Below are 23,937 nucleotides of genomic sequence, written 5' to 3'. Positions count from 1 at the left end.
GTTATCCGTACAATAGGGGTACCCTTTTGGGTACCGACGCCCGCCCGCCCGTCATTTTCATCATTTCAATACTATCTTTTAGAAAACCCGGTTAAAAAGTCTGGGAAATTAAGTTGAGACAGAAAGATTGAAAGACAGACATACAGACAAACGGAAATACAGCAAAATAGACTACAGTCCCCTCTTTTACGCCCGAAGGGGTCTACTAAACTCTCCGAAAAACATGTAAAAGCCCAAAACCATGTACATTTGTAATCACCGTTATTCAAAAACAGTATGCATGCAGAAATAGAATTGGACACATTTTATGCGCGGTATCTTCATAGAACTACAGAAACAGAATTAACGGGGTTAAATGATTGAATACAAAATTCATTGCTCTGTAATTTCAAACGCAGTTAAGCAAATATCATAACGGAAATTCTACAGAAATTGGTCAAAGGACATGCAGTAAATAGATAACGTATGTTTATTTAGGTTCATGGATAAATGTGTTATCAAGTCCAGTGATGAGCCTGTCGATGCCGGGTCAGAAATCTAAATAAAACGCTTCTACTGACCACAGTGCGTCAGATCATTAGTATGCACTTAATCGCATTTACTTATAAGGTCCGAATCCTAGTACGATACAAAGATGCTTATTTTGATCCTACAGTAGTTTAAGTGACTTAACATACATGGTAGGTCAAATACACAAAAAAAAATTAAAAAAAAATATTAAACAACACATTTTATTGGAAAGAGAGTTATATTTTTGCGATTACTTTCTGTTGTTGATGGAAGAAGAGGTACTATAAAAAGTTTTGGCCTCTGGAACTATTTTTGAGTTGCATCCATCAACAGTACAGCAGTAATGACACGTGTATTGCCCCGGTACAGCGCCCTCTCCGTACCGCAGACAGCGGTCCTGATCAGACGACTGGGCCATCCACTCGTTACGACACGTCAACTCGTCCACACACCTAAACAGTAACATCGACATCAGATGTAAATAATTTACACTTTTACTCTACTAGTAACCATGGTTACGAAACGTCAACTCGTCCATAAACCTAAACAGTTACATGGACAACCGAAGTATCTTCACACTTTAATCTACTATAGTCTGTCCCAAAATATTTATGTTACACATTTGAACGATTTTCATTTTAAAAAACCCACATACCTGTAAAAGAAGTGCAATTGAAATCGATGATAGAGAAATTTTCAAGATAACTTCATTCACACATATTATCATTATTCCCTCGTAAAAATTCACAGGAACAAAAACAGATTTCCTTCGGAGATTAATAATGGGGAATATTGACTTCTTTTCCCCATTCGGAAGTCACTCGGAATACCTTGCACAATTTGTCAATGTTATCATCCGGGCTTAATAATGGCTGATGCAATGCGAATTCCCCGTAGATTTTCTATTTTTAGCCGTGTATTGTAACCTGTCAAGCTAGAAGGGGGGGGGGGGTTCAAAAGGGAAATCTTGGGATTTTTTCAAACTATTGAATGAACATCGTCAGAATCAAGAGGTATTTATAAATATCGAATACTTTATAGTAATTTAAGAAAAAAAATCAGCAAAAATTCTTCGGAGAGACTTTAGTTACCATAATTACCGTCAACTCGTCCACATGTTTTAACAGTTGCATCGGTATTTGAGGTATCGTTACACTTTCTTGGATCATAATATACGGATTAATAAAGATATACAGACAATAGCTGTACCTTTTGTAGATGGCGACACTATCATCAGAGCCTTGGACGACATCGGTCATACAATAACTGCCAGTACTGCATTGGGATGGCTGACCCATGTAAACGGTTCGCAAGTCACACGGTAGATTCGCGTCTGGATCCCCACACTGGTGACAGGAAATTGATGGAGCTTGTATGGAATTATTAAAAAAATTATATATATATATATATATATATATATATATATATATATATATATATATATATATATATACGTGTATGTATAGTTTTGTTCAAGTAAACATTTGAAAACCTAATGCCTAAATTCATAGTCGTACTACCAATAAGGGGGGGGGGGGGGAATCAAGCGATACCGTTCAATTCGACATGCCTTTATTTTCATACAGAGTTTGATAAGAGATGATATATAAGAACACTGGTTATGATTGTCGTACATGTATATCGATTTTCTTTTTCAAAGAGCCAATTGGACCAGAAATGACGCCTAAAGACCTAAATGATTGTACTTACCAGCGGTGGTGGAGGTGGTGGTAGGTTTAGGAGTTGTTGTAGTTATCTAAAATAATGTCATTGAACCCGTTATAAACCTAAATGGATTTTATGAGCTAGAAAACCTTTTGTAAGATTATATTAATTATCATAAAATATGTTAATTCATACAAATAATTTTGTAACATATTTGCCTTATAAATCAAGAAATTTAGATGATATTTGAAAAAATATATGCCATATCAACAAAATTTTCAACAAACTGGAAGCATCACATGAAAGAATTTATATTTATAGGTAATTAATTGATAAATTAGTCAACATAAGCATTCTTCTTGTTTAATATTATGTGTTGGATTTCAATTTCTTGTGGTGACCTTGACCTTTTTGTTTACGACCATGAGAAATATTTTTAAAGAAACACTCAAAAAAGTGGCTGTCTATAAAATGATTTGCTTTATCATTGAAATAATAAAATTCCCATTAATGATTAGGGTGAATATTTTTAATTGGAAAAAATAACAATCGGTAATTGGATTTGTTTAATGAAATAAAAAAAAAACCACAAAAAAGACTTTGCCCTACGACCTTGAACGGTTTCCTATTCATAGTTTTGTAAATAAAGATTTTATACGTCGCATTGTTGACCAATTGATTTTCAACATTATGATTTTTCCAAAACATATAATATAAGCAGAGGTGCTCTAATATGATAAAAATACAGCAAAGCGAGGATTAAGGTGTTTTAAATGGATTGGCGTTGCTCTTCTTTTCAATACCGTTTCAAATAATTATATGCATAAATTCAAATAACTGAATTCTTAGTATTACAATAATTTCGGAACTTGTCCATGAACCAATTATAAACCTAAATTTGACCTTGTCGATGCTACAGAAGCATTCGTTGTTAACACAGTCAATGTGATCTACAGGACATGGCATGGTGAAGGTCGGAAACGTAAGATGGGTGTTCTGTTGGTCACAGTCCATCCTGGAGGCACATGTGGCAACTGAAAGAGGTTCAGAGTCGATCAAATATCAGTTTTAGATGAATTTTGTCAATGTTCATTGTTTATCATTGTTGATGATTAAAAAAACTATTTCTGGCAACGAAATATGATAACTTAAAAAAGCTCATTTGGTTATGATTGATATAAAGTAAATATACGACAAACACAAAGAGATATTTGCAGCATATAATTTTGGCTATTGGTACTTTGCGGAACGGAACGAAACGGAACGGAACCAGTTAAGAGGCCCCCAACGGGGAACAACTAGATTAAAAAAACAACAACCATATTTCAATTCAACCTATCGTAAATGGAAGATTGTTTTACAAATTTTGATGTATTACATGAAGCGTGTAATGACTTATAGAGCAATGAGTAGCATATCTTATGTAATACACAGTTCATTAAAACAGCAAAATTTGTAAAACAATCTTCCATTTACGATAAGTTAAATTGAAATAATGACGTTTAAAAAAATCTTGTTTCCCCTTTTGGGGCCTCTTAACTGGTTACGTTCCATTCCGCAAAGTACCAATAGCCATAATGTTCAGTGTTATAAATACTTCATGTAGCTTGACAAAAAATGCATTCATATCGTTTCGCGTTTAAAATACTTAAACAACAATTTTTATTTCTATAAAATCTTTATAACTGATACTATCTTAAAAAGGCACTTATCTATATACACAGAAAAGGAGTGTTAGACAATTGCGGATTGATCAAATTTTATCAACGCTGTAGACCGATGATTTTGTGAAGTAAATGTATAATTATAGAAAACTCAGAGATTTTTTTAAAAATAATTAAGCGATGTAGCTATGAAAAAATGTATTTACCAGTCTGTTTTCAAACCTGATTTTCTATTATGGTGTTACAGAAACAAGTGATTTTATCACATATAAAGATTTGCTGCGATGTTGAGGTCGGTATGGTCGTATTTTGAATGTGTCAAAAAAAAAAAGCTGTGATAGCTTTTAAAAAATCGCTTGTTTTGGATACTAGTAATTAAAACAATACTGTACATATATTTTTTCACAGCTCCTTGTTAAGCGAGTTGTTCATACAATGCTGGCTAACTTAATGCAAACAACCGGGGCCGTAGTCAATACAGTTCCCTTTTTATTAACATACTAATGATGTATATAAACATTTCAGGTTTTGGAGTGTTTTTCTTTTTTGGGGGGAGGGGGTTGCATTAACATACAAAAATTGTTTTCATTTACCAAGAATATTTCTATCTTTGAAAGAAGATCGGTCCGGTTGGTTTATTTATGTGATGTTTTATAACTTCTAACCTAATAGGTTTATATGGAAAATTATTTGAATCGTTAACCAAAGAATTCGAACCAGATCAAGCAGCTTCAAAGATATTCAAAGGTAGGTAAAATTGCAATTTTCTCAATTTTGAACCAGTCCCGATCGAAATAAAAACTTAATATAAATGCCGACCGAAATTGTGTATGTTGAAGGTCTATAGCATATCAAAGCATACTTACCTGATGTTGTAGAGGGTGCTTCAGCTGAAAAGAATGATAACATATTTTTGATAATAACTTAATTATCAACCCAGTGACGCTAAAGCACATATATTTATTTTGAAAACAGGTTATATCAAAGAAAAGACTTTTAAAGGCAATGATGCTCATGTACGCCATAAGAACAAGAAGTCAGTCATAGAAAGACGAAACTATAAAGAAGAATAAGAAACAGTACAAAAACTATAAGGTCTTCCGTGGGAAACGGAAGACCTTAATTATTTGGATTTAGTGTTAATGTGGATGTAGATGTTTATTCAGGAGTTACTTTTGCAAAATTCAGGTGAAAAAAAAATCAGGTTCATAAAGAAAACCAAAGGACCACCAAGAATGTATTAGCAATATACAGGGAAAAAAATCGAAACAAGGGACCATAAGTAGTTCTCAATGACTTTTAAACACAACACTCCATGTCTCCTTGCTGTCTTTGAGTTATTTATTCTACATTTTCATCATAGTCACTTAAGAACAATCAAAAGTATTATATGAAATAAACAAATGTAAGTTGAAAAACATAATATGGCGATTAAGCTGAATCATACCAAAAGACCCATGGACCAAATCGCTCATCTGAACAAGAGTTCTTGATTCTCTTTCGGAATTTTTATGTATGAACCAATCCTAGGCCTCAACGTTTCAATGATAACAAAATTGAAAAATTAATGATAAAAAGTTAAAACTAGGTTACTGTGACCTATCTTTGAATAAAAGTTTAAATGTTACAAAATACACGAACTAAAAGGTTTAATGATAATAGATCTAAAAATATCAAAGATATAGATTATAAATAATCATAAAAAGTCACAACAGGACACTGTGACCTTCATATCATCATATTAGTATATGATGATATTAAGTTGCTTACATACTGAAATGTAACTAAATATTAAACTGTATTTCTTACAGAAAAGATTTATTGAACAATTTTCCTATGTATTTCTGTGTAACTGTAAACCCCTTTGGGTTGGGTGTCATAGTTTGTACAATTTAAATGTTTAACTCTCCCTGGGATTCTAATTGCATAGTTTTCAATGTCACATATTATGCAACTTTAGTTGAAAAAGTTATATGCTTAAATATTTTCAAGATTTATTTCTTTAAATTGTTGAACAGTTAACCCTTCTTGGAGACCAAAATTAATATTGGTATTGAATCATGGTTTGTATAATTCAAAATTTACACTATCTTAGAATGTTTGCATTGTAATCTCCATAATTGTAGCATTGTACTTCCTGAGAAGAAAATTTTCAAACATTTTTTTAATACAGATATATGCTGAACCGTGTCGTATAACCCTCTTAGAGCACCAGTATTGGTCCTGGTGTCACCATTTGAGCAGTCTGCATTATATGAGAATGCTTGCATAGTAATAAAGCATATTGAAGCAATATTATTCTTCGGAAGACGGTTTTAACAATTATGAACCTAAATATTACTAAGTTGGACTTTGAAGCAATCTTTTGTGCCTCAGCATTACTCCAAAGGACCATAGTTTAATATAAGAGTTGGTGTAAATATATCAGAATTTTGGTAAACAAAATGAACATGGTTATTCATTAGCTGAAAAGGGTAAGATCCTTGTTTTAAACAATTTAGAATTTCTAGCGAATAAGGATGCTTTTGATAAAGTTTGGTTCAATTTGATCTAATGGTTGTTAAGAGGAATTCAAAATTTAACAAGAATGCTTAATTCTGCTATAATTGCATAAGGACTAGTACTTACTTGTGTTTGGTATCGAATCTGTTGTTTGATCTACAAAAAAGGAATATACAGTATTTTAAACTCTCATTCCTTAATTGTTTTTTTTTCAATTTTAAAAATTACAAAAACTGATCTAAGCTCTATGCATGTATTAGTATTTCAAATTCCATAAGAAACAGAATTCGTAATGATGTCAAAATAATTTGATCTAATGGTTTGTTAAGAGGAATTCAAAATTAAACAAGAATGCTTCTGCTATAATTGCATAAAGACTAGTACTTACTTGTGTTTAGTATCGAATCTGTTGTTTGATCTACGAAAAAGGAATATACAGTATTTTAAACTCTCATTCCCTAATTGGTTTTTTCAATTTTAAAAATTACAAAAACTGATCTAAGCTCTATGCATGTATTAGTATTTCAAATTCCTGTTGGTTGATCTTGAAAGAAATGAAATAAATTCTTAATCACTAACCTGCTTTTTATTATTCAATAAGAGCAGTGAATAATATAATATGTAAAAAAGTATGTATGAATAACAGAACTGGAAATGGGACAACATTTTTAATGCTGTAATAATAGTTGTTCAATGCTGTTACCTGTAGGAATTGAAGTGCTGTTATTTGTCATCGCTTCTGAGGTTTGGCTTGTTAACGTGGAAGAAACGGTAGAACCAGCCACATCTGTCATAGAGTTCGTGGGAATTGTGCTGCCCTCAGATGTTAAATTTAGCGGTGGAAGCTAAAATTTTTGGATGCCTTATGTACAACATTATGCCTCCATCCATCAATGGTAATCTTAATTTACATTGTGAGACTAACAAAGATTACAAAAGTAATGCAACATCTTTATTAAATAGTGAAGACCGAAAATTTCAAATATGTCCAGACGACTATGTATTTGGGACATTTTTTACATGCATATCACTTACAACGACACTAACACATTTAAATAAATAAAACCACCCGTATTTATTATCAAACCCACCTTCCAATAGACACACTGGCACCTATCTTCAACACAGAGCGGGTAACGGAAACTATCGGTGCAGTTGGCATAATAGGATTGACCGTCTGATCCTTTTACCTCGAAGTAAGTGTTCTCAGGGGTACAGGTATCGTTCAGACCTCCTGTCGCATTGCAAGCTGATGAATGATCCAAAAACAGTAATTAGCTGCCTTTAACCTTTCACTTGTATATATACACTGTACAGTACATGCAAAAAGGTATTTTTAAATAATAAAAAGTGCATCAACTCAAAGGTCTTCCATATATTTCAAACTCAAAAACGTGATATAACTACATAGAATATTATAGTTTATGTACAGAGGGTTATATGAAATTTATTACTGTAATCTACTTACACGGATTGACCTGACATTTGCACATCCCATTCTCGCACTTCTTCACTTGATACTGGTTGCATATGATATGCTGACATGTACTAGTATCGTCGCCACCACAGTAATCGGGAACTGCCAGGCAACCACATGTTCCATTATTGAGGCACACATTAACTTCCGCTTTCGAAGCATCGCATGTCTTGTGTTGGCAGTCGCCATCATTCTGTTTACAATAGTCCAGTGGTTTACACGTACAGGTTCGTCCTTCGCAATATTTCTTTTCACCGGGTGAACAAGTTAAATGATAGCATTTTGAGACGTGGTGATTGCTACAAGTATCTGGTACATAGGCACAGTAGCAGTGGTTAGTTGAATTGCACTTGCTCGTATATCCTCGATCGCAACTCAGAGAAAGGCAGTACGTATGGTTTCCTTTAGGGCAGTAGTCTTGCGATTCGCAAACACAACTCCCATCAACACAAAATCCTTTTTCTGGACAGTTTTTGCAATCATTGTCTATATCGCAAAAGCATTCGCATCTTTCATTTTGATTGCATCTTTTCGTTTCGCTGTGTGCGCATTGAAAGTTCTTAAGACAGTAAAATTTGTTACCACCGGGACAATAGTTGTTGGTCTCGCAGACACATTTCTCGTTGACACAGAAGCCCAGGGTTCCTGCCGGGCAATTATTACACTGAGAGTCCTGTGAACAGTAACACTCACATTTGTTGTTTCCGTTACATCTGATGGCTTCGTTGTGTGAGCACACTACATCTGTAGGATTACAACTGTATCTGTTGTCGCAGTAATCCTTTGGTAGACATTCACATCCATGATTCTTGTCATGTCCGTGTGTATGGCAGTTAAATTTTCCACTTGACAGACAAAAATGGTGACAGTGATCTGTTCATGGATTATATATTAGAAAACCCCAATATTGAGTGTTTACTAGTAAAGCTTTTAAATTCTTAATATTAAGAAAAAAATAAATGTTGATTTTGAACAACATTAAAACGCCCATAGATGCTCTATATTAAAACAAATCAAAGGATATTATAAACAATAAGTGCCGAATTCATTTAAAATTTCAAATAATATATCAAAAACTATCTAAAATAGAATCTGTATAAGTAATAATTTAAATTTTGTTTAAAGATATATGTGATTATAAGATACGAATTATATGCATGTTATAATGAAAACGATTTCTTCTCGATTAAAGGTTAGTAGATCATCTTTTTTTAGAGAAGAGAAGAAAAGAGGCAAATCGTCAAGTTTGGATAGCAATTTTATAGGTTCTATGTAAGGTGTGAAAATAACAAAATGAAAATGATTTTACTGCTTAAAAAAAGATAAATATTGAATTTTGTTGATTGTTATAGTATGATTTATATAAATATGCAAGACAACATTTGCGGTTGCTATGATGACAGTTTGCATTGGTAGGAGAAGCATAAGATTGATAAATAGCCATTTTAAACTTTTTATAGACAAAAAATAAAGCTTAAATGTAGTACCACTGTAACCATACACTTCAAAATAATTCTCTCTGAATTTTTTAAAACCAAAATCACGAAAATCTGTATCTGTATTGATTGAGAGGTAATTCTGACGAAATTTTATTCATATGCCTGACATAAATCTTCAAAATTAATTGACTTGCAAGACCAAACATGTCCTCAACTTTCATGTAATATCAATTGAAGTTCCATTTTTGTAAACAAGGTATCCGTTGCTATGACGATTTCAACAGTAAAAGAATTTTAAATCACTTTTTTTAGTCCACAGATATTCTATGTGACATAAGTTTCATGTTGCTTAAAATGCTTTGACAAAATACATTTAATATGAGTTTTCTATTTTGAATCAAAATGGATTTTCCTCCGATTTTCACTTATTTTTTTACCTTGTGGCAATAGCAACATGCCAATTTCTCTACCCCACACGTCTATATATGTTTTAATAACAACAATAATTTATTAGTTTTATTAAATAGTACCTAATGGTACTGTGAGCAAGCTCACAAATAGTACCCCACTGAGCTGTTCAAATTACCTTAGGTCAAAATCATGACCTTCTCTCTAGTAATAAGCAATCTTTGTGTGAAGTAAGAACTTCCTTTGTTTCTCTATAAGAGAGATATAGACTGGACACGAATTTTGCACTTTTCATGGACCTTGAACTTGTCCAATTGACCTTGGGTCAAAATCATGACAAACCCTAAGGTTATTTTTTAATTTTGCTCTGTAAGAGAGATATGAACCGGACACGATTGAACATAAGAACGGACAAACGGACAAAGGGATTCCTACAAACCCCCGAGACTTTGTTTGCGGCGCTAAAAAATAGTAAAGTGTTAATATATACGGGAAAATAGCGCTTTGGCGTTTTGAAAATAAAATCTTGAACTTAAATATGCTGCAACTTTTTATTTAAGTTGTTAAATAATATTTGTCATTTTTCTATCTTTGGTCTCCGTTTCCATGGTAACAAATGCTTTTCTGTTATTCTACATCAATGAATAACATCAGTTTAAGATGTAAACGTTTAGTTTTAATTGGTGTGATATCTAAAACCTTAAATGTAACATAATTACGTTTTTAATGTAACATAAATACGTTTACGTTTTCTTTCCTTTTGTTTAAAGGGTAGTGAAACTAAAAATATGATTTACAATGAATCAATTAATTATTTAGTACTTTAATTATAAATCGTATTTTTTCATTAAAACCCCCGGCACAATGAATAAGCCAAGAAAATTAATCGTTTAAATTAAATTTCCCGACGCTATTGGACCTGCCATTAAATCTATGACTATTCGGCAAACCCCGGTCGATTCCGTAACCTACATGAAGATGAGATACGAATCGACCGAGGTCAGCCGAGTGATCTATGACGTCACACCATCTATTCCGGTTTGTTTCATCAACATACCATCTAAATGACAAAGTCTGGAAAATTTAAAACAATATAATTATCGATATAAGACCGTCTTTGGCTTTCCGCTAAAATACAAACCAACATCAAATGGAGCACGTTCGTTAAAATCTAAAATCGGAGCTATGTTAGTGTTGGAAGAATTTCCGCGTAGTTGTGAAAACATTATCAACAGATGTCAAGTACCATAGAAAATGTCTGTCGTCGTTACTTCGACATGGTAATTCCGACTTTCGAATGTATTTTAAACATACCGATTATAATTATAACTTTTTTTTCAGTTACCGAAGAACTTGCCTTTGAATAGAAAGTTACTCGAGGCCATTTTCAGCTCTGATTGATAGCAGATTAACAGCTGTCATTTATATAATAATCAAAGTACCGAATTTGATTTTATCGATTATTTATGTATTATTTATCTTAAAATTATCGATATGTTAATATGCTTGGCAAGTAGTTTATAATCTGTATTTGAATTACGCACATTTTTATAATATGAATTCTCGGACTTTTCCGACAAGAATTTCGAGAAAACCTCTAATGAATCATGTTGTGTAATATTTAGAATAGAATTGATTTCATCATATTATGTATCGGTATTCGAAATATTTCAAAAATTGTATGGATCCAACAAAAAAATGAACTCTAGTCTCGTTCAATCAGATGCTCGGCTATCTCCGTTAATCTCCGACAAGTAAGCGGTATCAGGTCACGTGATAGCTTGATGATGCGACCTCTAAATATAGACTGACTCGCTGCTTGTCGGAGATGTACGGAGACAGCCGATGGTTGAACGAGACTATATCTGGCCTAGGAATACATACGACTGCAAAAAACTTCTGAATTGTTCGTACAATTTAAAATCTTACTATTTCCAAAGTATTTATAAATAAGTTTCCTTTAAAAAAATGTTTCAGCGTACTTTACGTCGAAATTATCGATTTTTATTCAAGAACTTAGTCTTGTCAGCGGTGATGATTTTTTCTTTAGGCCCAAACACTGTTTCAGTTTCGGTTTGCCAGAGTAACTGCATAGGAGAGTTGATTAAAATCAACTCCCAAAAAGGCATATATTTATGCATACATATATTTATTCTTTAGATTGACATGTGAACCTAAACTTTATTTTTTTTTTTTCAGTCGATTACAAGAGTAACAGAAATGCATGCCGTAAATCAGCGTTTTATTCATAGCACTGTGCACATGATATATGTAAACCAAACCGGAATAGATGGTGTGACGTCAAAAAATTAAGTTTTTTGGTTTTTATACAAAAGAATTCTACCTCATGTCAGCCTCCAGTAAATACGATTTCTCTAACTTTAAACGTGCATTAAGGCTTAATTATGTGGTTTAAACAACTTTATAAATATAAATGAAATATGTTTTTGACTTTCCTTCCCCTTTAACCTATATTCGTGTATGATATATTCTAATTTTATACCCCCGCAAACAAAGTTTAGGAGGTATATAGGTATCACCTTTTACGTCCGTCCGTCTGTCCGTCCGTCCGTCCGTCTGTCTGTCTGTGCAAAATTCGTGTCCGGTCCATATCTTTCTTATGGAGACACATTGGAAGATCTTACTTCACACAATAATTGCTTATGACCTAAGGGTGTGTCATTACCTTGACCCAAGGTCATTCGGGCAAGGTCAAGGTCACTGGTAGTAAAAGTGTAAAATTCGTGTCCAGTCAATATCTTTCTAATGGAGAAACATTGAAAGTTCCTTCTTCACACAGAGATTGCTTCTGACCTAAGGGTGTGTCATGACCTTGACACAAGGCTATTCGGGCAAGTTCAAGGTCACTGGAAGAAAAGGTGCAAAATTCGTGTCCGTTCTATAATTTTTTAATGGAGTAACATTGGAAGTTTTTACTTCACACAAAGATTGCTTATGACCTAAGAGTGTGTAATGACCTGACCCAAGGTCATTTGGGCAAGGTCAAGGTCACTGGCAGAAAAAGTGCAAAATTCATGTCCGGCCCATATCTTTTTATGAACAAATATTGGAAGTTCTTTATTCATATTAAGATTATAACCTGAGGGTGAATCATGACCTTGACCCAAAGTTAATTTAGAGAGTTCAAGGTCATTTTTAAAAAAAAATTTCACTTCATGTCTGTCATGTCTTGTATTAATTGAAATAATTAGAAGCTAATATTTGACACAAAGCTTGCTTGTCTCATGCCCCAGGAAATTATTTTTTTGATTTTCATCCCCGTCTCTCTGAAAATCTGAAAATGGCCTTCTTCGATGTGTTTTTTTTGGGGGGGGGGGGGGGGTGGAAATGTGTGGAAATAAAATTCGAAAAAAAAAAATCGGGCTCAGTATACCAATAATTCAAAATGTTTATATTAAATGGCTGCTTGACATGTGGAATTTCGTTTGATTCGAGTCATGTTTGTGAACAAAAGGATGAAAATGTTCTCATGCATTAACGGTTAACTTGAAATAAAATGGAATTTAAAGAATAGAAATTGGTTTGTGTACTCATATTAGCATTAACAGTTTTAAACGATAGACCAGTTGTTATTTATAGACAATGGACTGTGAAATAGATTTATCCAATATTTTCTATAATAGAAAAAATACATGAATTATGATTTTTTTCTTAGCGGGGGGTATCAATTGTGAGCTTGCTCACAGTACCTCTTGTTCATATTAGTGATGAATAAGGAAGTCTACTTACTGTCGTTATTACTGCAGTCGCAATGAACTAATGTGATACCTGCAATGACAATAATGACATTTATATTAATTTGTCGCATACAGAGTAACCAATTTTATAGTACCCTGGGACAATTTTCATTGATCGTCATTTCTAAAATTTGAATAATTTTGCCCGTTTACTTTTCCGTATGATGTCATGAGACCATAATTCATAATTTGTCTTGGACCTAATAAATCCATGAAAATTGAAAAAAACCCTGAATGTTATAAATCCTGTACTTTGTTGATGGCTTGGTCACCAAATGTAAATTCTATTTTGATATTGCTTAAAATGCATTGTTCAAAATTTGAATTTAGTTTAGTTATCTAAAGAGTCAACGAACAAGAAGGTAAATTCAGACTTGTTATTATTTTCTTTGTATGAAATTCATTTAGAGATGAACAGCAGTAACAACTAAATCGTCAGGGTCGTTGTGCATTCAAATATGTAACTTTTGTCGCAATCTCGGCCATGTCGAGTGTTTTTGGTTTTTTTGCGTTTGGACAAACCAGTGCAGCACATTATCAATATACCTCAACATATTGACTTAATTAAATCCATCTTAAGAATACAGTGTAAGCTGAATTAGTGTTCTAGATTAACACAATATTGACTATTAGAGCAAGTTTTACATTACCATGTTTAAAGAACTATATCAAAAATAGGACAACGCTCCTAATATCATCTCTCTTTTATTCCTAAAAATCGTACCTTTTCTGAATAATTATATGCATGCCATAAATGATAAAATGCACCTAAATGTTGAAATGACAGCACTCAAAATTGTAGATAAGATTTTTGATTAGGAAGAATCAGGTTGCAGAGGAGAAAATTAGAGAAACTCGAAATATTTTTTTTCGACACACTCCTCTTACAGACAAGTCTCGTGGCATGAATCCATCTTTACCTAGATTTGGTTGCATAATCGGACATGATCTACTTAATTTCGAGGTCGAACTATCGTTACTTTAATCATGTACATCAGAGAAAACTTAGATTTTTTTCTTCTTTAAATAATTAATTAATGTTTAAAAGGCCGATGACTGTTCCAATAAACTCACCTCTCAGTAAAAGTAAAAGCCAATAAAACAAAATTGCCATTGTAGTATTCAATGTCGGATCTTAGCCTTGTGGCATAGATAAGAAAGAGTAGGAACAAAGTGAACACGGCAATCCGTTTTTGAAGGGCATACTGGTATGGCGCGAAAACCACGTAGAGAAATGTTACTTCTTCAAGCAAAGTTCAGGATAATCTCTTCAGGTTTTTTCAATAACCTTTTATCAATCGTCTCTTTGATGAAGTCTTGATTGATTATTGAACAGTAGAAATTCTAATGCACAATAAAAAATTGTCAACATTAAGTATAGAGAGATTGCGTTTACAAAAATCGATCAAATCATTGCATCTTTTCATTTTGTTCTGTATAATTATTTTCCCTTCACCAATAAAAAGGCCGAAGCAAAAAAAAAAAAGCAGAGACAAACTACACCCCCAATGATTAGATTGTTTTTCTTTGTTGATGCATTATCACTTATTCGTTTGCAAAATCTCATTCTTTGCGTGATTAAAGTTATAACGTTTAGAACCATATATAAACACAAATTGCTATCTTTTGGCTCAAAAAGGTCATAATGATACCGATCAGTCTCGTAGATAAGAGCACAGACACCTGATTATTAAACTTCCATACCATAGAGTTGACACACTATTGAAACCATTTTTTTTAAAATTGGCTGTTCATGAAAGATAAATGAAAGTCTTAACTTTTTGTCTAACAGTAACTATTAGTATGAACAAGATGTCTGCTTTCAGAACAGGGGAGGAAATTGTGACATTTATCGACTTCTTACAAATCTTAAAAGTCCTGGCGTGCCTAATTAGTATAGTCTATTTACAGTTTAATTCATCGTAGAATTCTTTATACTTACTTACTTACTTAGGCCTGTTGTTCCATGAGGTGTTTAGGTCACCAAGAACAGTCCTCCAATTAACGAACACGGTTCTGGGCTGCTCTGGCGGCACTGTTCCAGGTCATATCTAGTGCCTGTAGCTCTGCCTCTGCATTCCGCCTCCAGGAATTTCTTAAACATCCTCTTTTCCTCTTGCCATGGGGATTCCCGGTAAGGGCCTAGCGTGTGATGCTGAATGGTTGTTGTCTCAAGGGTTGTCCTATCCAGCCCCATTTGTGACGTCTTATTTGCATCTCCATTGATTCTCGTCCTGCTTTCCTCCACAGGTCTTCATTTGAAATCCCTTTAGGGTCTGGATCCTATACAGAAATGTTTTCGTAGTCCTCCAGGTCTCCGCTCCATACAACAGGGTGGACTTAACGTTGGAGTTAAGGATCCTCAGCTTTGTGATAATACGGATGTTCTTAGAGGCTCACATGTTTTAAGCATGGAAAATGCAGTTATTGCCTTGCCGATTCTTGATTTGATAATCGAGTCTGTGCCACCCAGTCTGTCCACCACACTCCCAATGTAGATAAAGGACTCGACTTCTTTTGATGGACTTATCACCAACTGTAACTGATAAACTGGGCATGCAGTGGTGTTTATCTTCATCACTTCTGTTTTCTTCAGGTTGATCTTTAGTCCAAATTCATGCCAGGCAAGTTGTCTTGTTCTGCACCTGATTGTGGTTGTGTGAGAGGAGAGCCAGGTCATCAGCAAAGTCTAGGTTGTCAAGTTGTGTCAGGAGTGTCCACTGTATTTCATTCCTCCTGTCTGATGTGGTAGTCTACAGAATCCAATCGATAACAAGGAGGAAGAGAAATTGTGCCGTATTTGCATTCATATGGGTGTGTTACTACCGTGATTTTTTTTTTCAAATGATCATAACAAATTTTATATTTTTTTTTAAGTTTCATTTGCTGCAATATATGTACGTAGATGAATTATCGTCGGACAAAGTTATTACAAAATTGCACAAGGGTATTGTCAAACGTTCCTAACAGCAACAGTTTTGATAAGAAAATTAAAATGATTTCATTATTTGTGCTAGATAAAGCAATTGCTTAAAGACTGCAGTCTATAACAGTTATTTAAAATCAAGAATCTATGAATACTAAACTCCTTGAAGAAGAAATTAAACGGTTGGAAGAATTAAGAAACTTTGATCAATCCGAAGAAATTTTAGAAAAATTATCCATTGCTCAAACCAAACTGGAAGAGTTTCGAAAAGATTATATCAAAGGATTATTTGTAAGAACAAAACTCAAATGGATTTCTTAAGTTTAGAAAAACGAAATTATGTAAATAAAACAGTAAACAAACTTGTGCAGAGCAATGGTGATACTATTACAGATCAATCTGACATACTGTCGGAAATTGAACATTTTTACAAAAATCTGTACTCCAGTTGTGATAACAAATTACATGATGTTGATATTAGTACAATAGTTGATAAGACAAAGGTAAACTTATTAGATAATGATATGTCATGTAAATTAGAGGGTATTATCACTAGAGAGGAAGCCCTTGCTGCTTTGAAGGGAATGAAAAATGATAAAAGCCCTGGTACTGATGGCTTCTCTGCAGAATTTTTAAAAAAAATTTGGAAGGATATTGGCCACTTTTTGATTAGATCATTAAATTTTGGATTTAGTAAAGGGGAATTATCTATAACTCAAAAACAAGGTATTATATCAATACTACCCAAAGGAAATAAGCCAAGAGAATACCTGAGTAACTGGCGTCCTATATCTTTACTTAATGTTACATATAAGATAGCATCAGCATGCATTGCAAACAGAAAAAACAGTCGTAAACTTTTTAATTCATGATAATCAGAAGGGCTTCATCAAAGATAGGTTTATTGGAGAAAATACTAGGCTTATATATGATGCTCTTCACATCACTAAAGAAGAACAAATTCCAGGAATGATTTTACTTATTGACTTCGAAAAAGCTTTTGACTCCATATCTTTGAGATTTATGTATGATACGTTAAGATTTTTTAATTTTGGTCATGAACTTATCAAATGGATATCAGTATTTTATAATAAGGCAAAATTATGCGTTATCCAGAATGGGATCTTCTCAGAATTTTTTGAAATTGGAAGGGGTTGTCGACAGGGTGGCCCTGTCTCTCCATATCTTTTTAACCTGTGTGTCGAAATCATGGGACACATGATACGACAAAATATAAATATTAAAGGTATTAAAATAGGGGAAAAAATTTGTTTATAACAGTATGCTGATGACACAGTTTTGTTTTTAGATGGATCAGAAAAATCTCTCAAGTCTGCTCTCGACCTACTCTTCCAGTTTTCAAAATTTTCAGGGCTTAAGCCTAATATTAATAAAACTAAAGCAATCTGGATAGGATCCATGATTAACAGTCAAGTTTTGCTTTGTCAAAATACTGGGCTCCAGTGGACAAATGAACCTTTTACAGTTTTAGGTGTAACTTATACAGCTAATCTGAAAACATGGAACATCTGAACTTTAATGAGAAATTTAATCTGGTACAAAAAGAAATAACACAATGGTCAAAGAGAAACATCTCTCCTATTGGCAAATTTACAGTTGTGAAAAGCTTATTCTTATCCAAGTTTACCCATTTATTTACAGTGTTACCTAAACCAAACTCTCAGTGGATTAAAAAATTAGAGCAAGTTTTCTATAGATATATCTGGGGTAATAAAATTGATAAAGTATCTAGGAAAACTTTACAGTTGGACTATGATAAAGGGGGATGTAGAATGGTTCATATTGATACATACATAAAATCTCTTAAACTTACTTGGATAAGAAGGCTTCTTCATATCCAAGTAAGAAAGGTCCATGTTTTTCAATGAAGTAATTAATTGTAACACTGCTCATCTCATACAATTTGGATCACAGTATTCTAAACAAAAAGCTAATTCAACAACAAATCTATTTTGGAAAGAAACTCTATCTTACTTTGCTGATTTTTTTGGATTCTATAGAGCCAAAATGTGAACATGATATCTTATTAGAACCTTTGTGGTATAATGAGAAGATCAGTGTGCAAAATAACTATATTTTTTATAAGTCTTTATATGAAAAGGGTTTTTATATTTCATATGATCTGCTGGATAAGCAGGGGAATTTTATTAGTTATGAACAAATAACCAATGATTACCTAGTTAAGCTACAATTTACTAAATATGAAGGCTTAAAAAAGGCTATATTAAGCTCCTGGCCAAGTATCAGACAATTTTCACATGAATTAGTAGTGAAACCGTACCAGTTAGAATCTATTAAAATTCTGTGTAAAGATAAAAAAGACTCAAGAACATTATATGACTTTTTTATTTCAAAACTACAGCATAGGCCAATATGTGAATCTAAGTGGGCTATTGACTTAAATCTTGAACCAGACTTTAATTGGAACCACATATATTGCAACTCTAAGCTAATCACAAAAGATACAGAACTGGTATGGTTTAATTACAGAATAATTCATAGAATTTTAGGTATAATAAAATTTTTGTATCTTTCTAAGATAAAAAAGCAATAACTTATGTGCAATATGCATGTTGGAACCTGAAACTTTTAAGCACTTATTCTACCAATGCCCACTAATCTTGAATCTCTGGACAAAATTGTCAGACTATATTTTTAGTAAGTAAGTAAGTAAGTAAATAATTTATTATAGTGACATGTGTTATAACAATTACAAAATGTTATACAAAATACATAATGAAACACCCGGCCCATTGGGCCTATATGTCACTGCAAATACAATTATAACATAAATATACACATTACGCATTGCGTTTTTTATACAATAATGATTGTCTGTAAAGGTAAGATTCAATTAAATATTTAGAGGTTTGTCTAGGAAAATTTGACAGTAGAAAAAAAATACAGTCTAAATTTGACATTACCAGTGTTGGATTATATCCTATATTATTAAATAATTCCCTTCTAAAATCAGAATAGATTGTACAATTCAGCAGAAAATGACTCTCGTCTTCTATTTCATTTAATACACAAAAATTACATATTCTTTCATCGAGAGGTTCCCCCTTATATCGCCCCGTTTCAATTCTAATTGGGAGTATCCCACATCTGAATTGTGCCAAAATAGATCTTTGAGATTTTGAGATGTTCATTTCAAGGTAATTTTCAGTTTTAAAATTTGTTTTAATGCTTTTATACAATCGCAATTTTGGTAGTTGATTTATCTTTCCTAACCATTCATTTTCATAAGTAAGAAACAGCTTGTTTTCAAATTCATTAACATCACAGATTGATAAATTATCGTAAATATATAACAGATTCATGGATTCAAATAGTGATTTAATACGTGATGTCCATCTAGATAAACCAGTTTGATTAAAGTCCCACAGGAAAACACGCTTTGTTAGCCGATCGTCCTCCATTGTCAGCAATCGATTCCATAATCGCACGGCGTTAATACAGTGTCTATGATAACAGAGTTTCCATCCAAATTCCCCGTGTAGCGCTGGTAAAGGTGTAAATCTGTGAACGCCTAAGTAAAAACGTAAGGCTCGATTCTGTACCATTTCAATAGAATGATAATTCTGGAGGCCCCACACTTCACTACAGTAATCCAAAACTGGTGCTACACAATTTAAAAACAATTTTTCAAAAGTTGAAATTCCTATTTCTTTATATGGACGAATTTTGGAAATCATGCCTCCGAGAGCGCGTCCACCAGCTTTTGATAAAGTATCGGCGTTGTTTTGGAAATTCATTTTTTCATGAAATATTACACCAAGGTATTTATAATCTGTATTATACTGGAGAATATTGCTGTTAATTTGGAACTGAGAATCGCTTCGGGGTCCTTTTTTCCTAAAATGTATAATTCCTGATTTTTTCATATTTATATGAAGACGCCATTTTTCACACCAGTAAGACACAGTATCCAATATTTTTTGCAAATTTTCTTTTGAGTCGGATAAAATAGCAATATCATCAGCATACAATAAAATACCTAAATTGATTTCGCCCACCGTTATACCTTTCCTCAGTTCTTTAATTTCTTTTGCGAGATCGTTAATGAAAAGAGCAAAGAGGGTCGGTGATAAGTTGTCTCCTTGTCGTACCCCAGCTGAAGTAGAGAACCAGTCGGTACATAGCTCACTGACTCTTACACACGATACTGTGTTTCCATAAATAGATTTTATTGAATTGTAAAAATCCCCGTCGATTCCATTATTTAAGAGGGAGAACTTTAAGAGGTCACGGTCCACTGTATCGAAAGCTTTTTGTAGATCGATGAACGCAACGAATGTTTCTTTTCTATTCTGTATAATACTGTTAAGTGTAAAAACGTGGTCAGCACAAGAGCGTTCACGTCGAAATCCATTTTGCTCATCAACAAGCAGGTTGTTATCTTCTAAATATGATACCAATCTATGATTTAAAATAGAGCTGTACATTTTATAAATAGTTGATAATAGACTGATTCCTCGATAGTTAAGCGGTACTCTTGGGTCACTGTTAGAATCTTTTAAAATAGGACATATAATAGCTTGTCGCCACACAGAGGGAATTATATGGGACTCAAAACATAACATGAAGAGGCGATGAATAACTTCTATTACACAATCGTATTTGAGCACTTCATATGGGATCTCATCTACACCAGAGGATTTTCCATTTTTAGATTTCATAATAACATTTTTCACTTCATCGAGTTCTATAGGTCTGTTAAGGTAGGGATTATGTTCTCTAAGGGGGTCCAGCATATTATTTTCCATGAAGTTTACCGATTCTTTGACACGTTGGAGAAAGGCGTCATTGCTGGCTACATCTGTGGAGGGATTATATAAGTTACAGAATTCCGATTTCCAAACGTTTTGCACATACGTGGGGTCACTAGATATAGACCCGTCATTGTCATCAGTATAACACTCTGTCGGTACTTTATTTTTCCTTTTTGGTCCAAGAGACCTCAGTTCTTCCCAAAACTTTTTGGGATTATTTGAAGAGAAATTATCAAGGTTTATAGCCAGATCTAAGTTGTATTTTCGACGAAAAAAACGCATCCGTTTGTCGAGTTCCTGTTGAGCCCTTTTGTATTCACTGAAAGATTTTTGTTTTAATACGCTATTTCCTTTTTTGTGTTTTAGGAATGTTTTCTCTTTTTCCCGCATGACTCGCCATAGCTCAGTGAGCTCATTGTTCCAGTAGGGTTTATGTGTACGGAATTTTTTCCGCGACCTTTTTGACCAATCAAATTTCGGTATACTACACTCCATTTCTTTTGTTATAATGTTACATAACTGTGTGTAGGTTCTGTCAATGTTTTCTTGTGATTCACGGCATGTTTCAATGATCCGTATCATATTCAATAAGCTTCCTCTTACGTTTACAGAAGACATGAAAGAAGGAGGGATACATCGTAGTTTATATTTTTTAATAGGACGCGTGGATGATGTTACAGTGTTTTCACTCGGATGTGCATTTTCAAAATCACGTATCATAAAGTCAAATATGAGAAATCCATGATCGGGTATTCTACAGTTTTCGCCCTGCATACTTACTAGACCAGCATTTTCAACAATGTCACTACAAGATATTATTTGAAAGTTTGAGCACTGATTGTAAACATCATGAGGAACACATATATAGTCAACCACGGAATGACCTCTTGTCGATTGAAATGTATAGTCATTTGATTTATTGCCAAATCTTCCATTCAATACACAGAATTTACAATCGTTTAAGAATTCTAGAAACGAGCTTCCATGTTGATTGTGAACATTGTCAATAGTAAGCCTAGGAGGAATAGTATCAAGATCCTTGTCAAAATCGGGTATATTCGAAATGCGTGCATTAAAATCGCCACATATAAATATAGAGTCGGTATCATATTGGATGTAAATTTGGGTAAGCAGGTGGGAAAAGAAGGATGATGCGTCACGGCCCCATGGTGAACTCTCAGGTGGTAAATAGCAGGAAAACACAACAAATACATAGTCCGAGAATTTGTTCGTAAATTTAACACCTAGAATTCCATCAAATGAATTGTCTATAATGTCTACTTTGTAGTTCTTGCATAGATGTTTTTTGATAAATAGTCCCACTCCACCGGACCCTTTTGGTGCTTTCACGTGTACGTTAGATCGATTCAGACCCATCCATTGATACCCATCTAAATCTAGATTTTCTTTGTTTAATAAATGAGTTTCGTTAATTGATACAATGTCACAATCTGTATATTTGATAATTTCTACCCTTAGATCATGATTTTTATTTGTCCAACCACAGACGTTCAGATGCCCTATCCTTATAGTTTCAAAGGGTCGGGGTAATTCCTAACTCGAACTTTCATCTCTTGTGTTTGGTTCGTTGTCTGTTTTCTTTACAATGCGGCCGTTTGCAGTTATCCTGAAGTCTTTACCGTTCGGCATTTCATTCAAGATTGTTCTAGCGTTTAATTCGATCAGTCTCTCCGTGTGACTTTTACTCGAACGTAGAAAAACTGAGCGATAGTCTGAAATCTCCCCAAGTTTTCGTTTAGCCCTCAGGACCCGAATTTTCTGATCTACCCTAGCAAAGCTGATTTTCACCAACCCCGGTTTATCTATTTTTTTAATAGATCTGGCAAGAGAATAACATTTGATATCCAGAGTGTTCTATTAGGTAATCCAGATATGGATCATGTAGTTAATTTGATCATTATATTGGTAAAAAAAATTATTTTTCAAAGGTCGAGAAAAGATATAAAGATATAATTTGAAATGTTAATGTCCTACTTACAAACCTATTACAATACTGAAAGGAAACTATTTACTACTGAAGACTTTACAAAGAGATGGTCACCATGGAGTTGTCTCTTTCCAGTATAAATATTTAATTAACACATCAATGCTGATGTAGATATTAATCTTCTTCTTTTTCTTTAGATAATTTGTACTGTATGTATCTTTAAATATATATAGGTGTATACCAATACACTGTACCAACTTGCTGTGTGTGAGAGTCTGTGAGAAAGGGGTGTTCTGTCTGTCTGTCTATATACTATAAAAATTTGAAAAAAAGAAAAAAAAAGAATCTATGAATACGTAAAAGAAAATACTGACTTATAAAATGGAATATATTTGAAAATGAAATTCTACGTACCATAGCTATGTCATGATGTAAATTTTGAATTTATTGGGTGGGTGTAAATACAAAATTTACAACATGACAACTGTAAATTTTGTATTTACACCCACCCAATCAGAGTTGAGGTCAATTACTTTGAAAAGTAATTAATTACTTTCAAATACATTGACAATTTTATCAATTACTTGCAATTACAATTACATTGATTTTTTAAAATGTAATTAATTACTCTCAATTACTTTGATAAATGTAATTAATTACATTTAAAATACTTAAGTTTATTTTTTTAAATCTTGAGAACATATACATTTATTAACAGCATTAAGATATACAGAGCTTCATGTACGGTTATGTTTTTAAAGGTTGTATAGTTCAGTTCAGATTTTTTTGAACATTTCTAGAAAAATTTTCTTTAACATTAAATTCATTAAGTACCACTGAGTTA

At 33.2% G+C, this 23,937-nt stretch overlaps 1 protein-coding gene across 1 annotated transcript; it reads right to left on the bottom strand.

Annotated features, from left to right (window-relative positions):
• Positions 1-717: 717 nt before the first annotated feature.
• Positions 718-16,103, bottom strand: LOC128191724 (sortilin-related receptor-like). The gene is made up of 11 exons (XM_052863950.1): positions 15,824-16,103; positions 7,810-8,691; positions 7,433-7,590; positions 7,045-7,186; positions 6,730-6,759; positions 6,468-6,497; positions 4,706-4,729; positions 3,079-3,209; positions 2,221-2,266; positions 1,720-1,879; positions 718-962 (listed from the first exon to the last, which is right to left on the bottom strand). The coding sequence occupies exons 1-11, from the start codon at positions 16,101-16,103 to the stop codon at positions 761-763; spliced, it is 2,085 nt and encodes a 694-aa protein (XP_052719910.1). The 3' UTR covers positions 718-760.
• Positions 16,104-23,937: the final 7,834 nt, after the last annotated feature.

The sequence above is a fragment of the Crassostrea angulata genome, chromosome 1, assembly GCF_025612915.1.
Source record: "Crassostrea angulata isolate pt1a10 chromosome 1, ASM2561291v2, whole genome shotgun sequence".
Classification (NCBI taxonomy): domain Eukaryota; kingdom Metazoa; phylum Mollusca; class Bivalvia; order Ostreida; family Ostreidae; genus Magallana; species Magallana angulata.
Note: the sequence above shows the minus strand (reverse complement) of the source record. Positions and strands in the feature narration are given on the sequence as shown.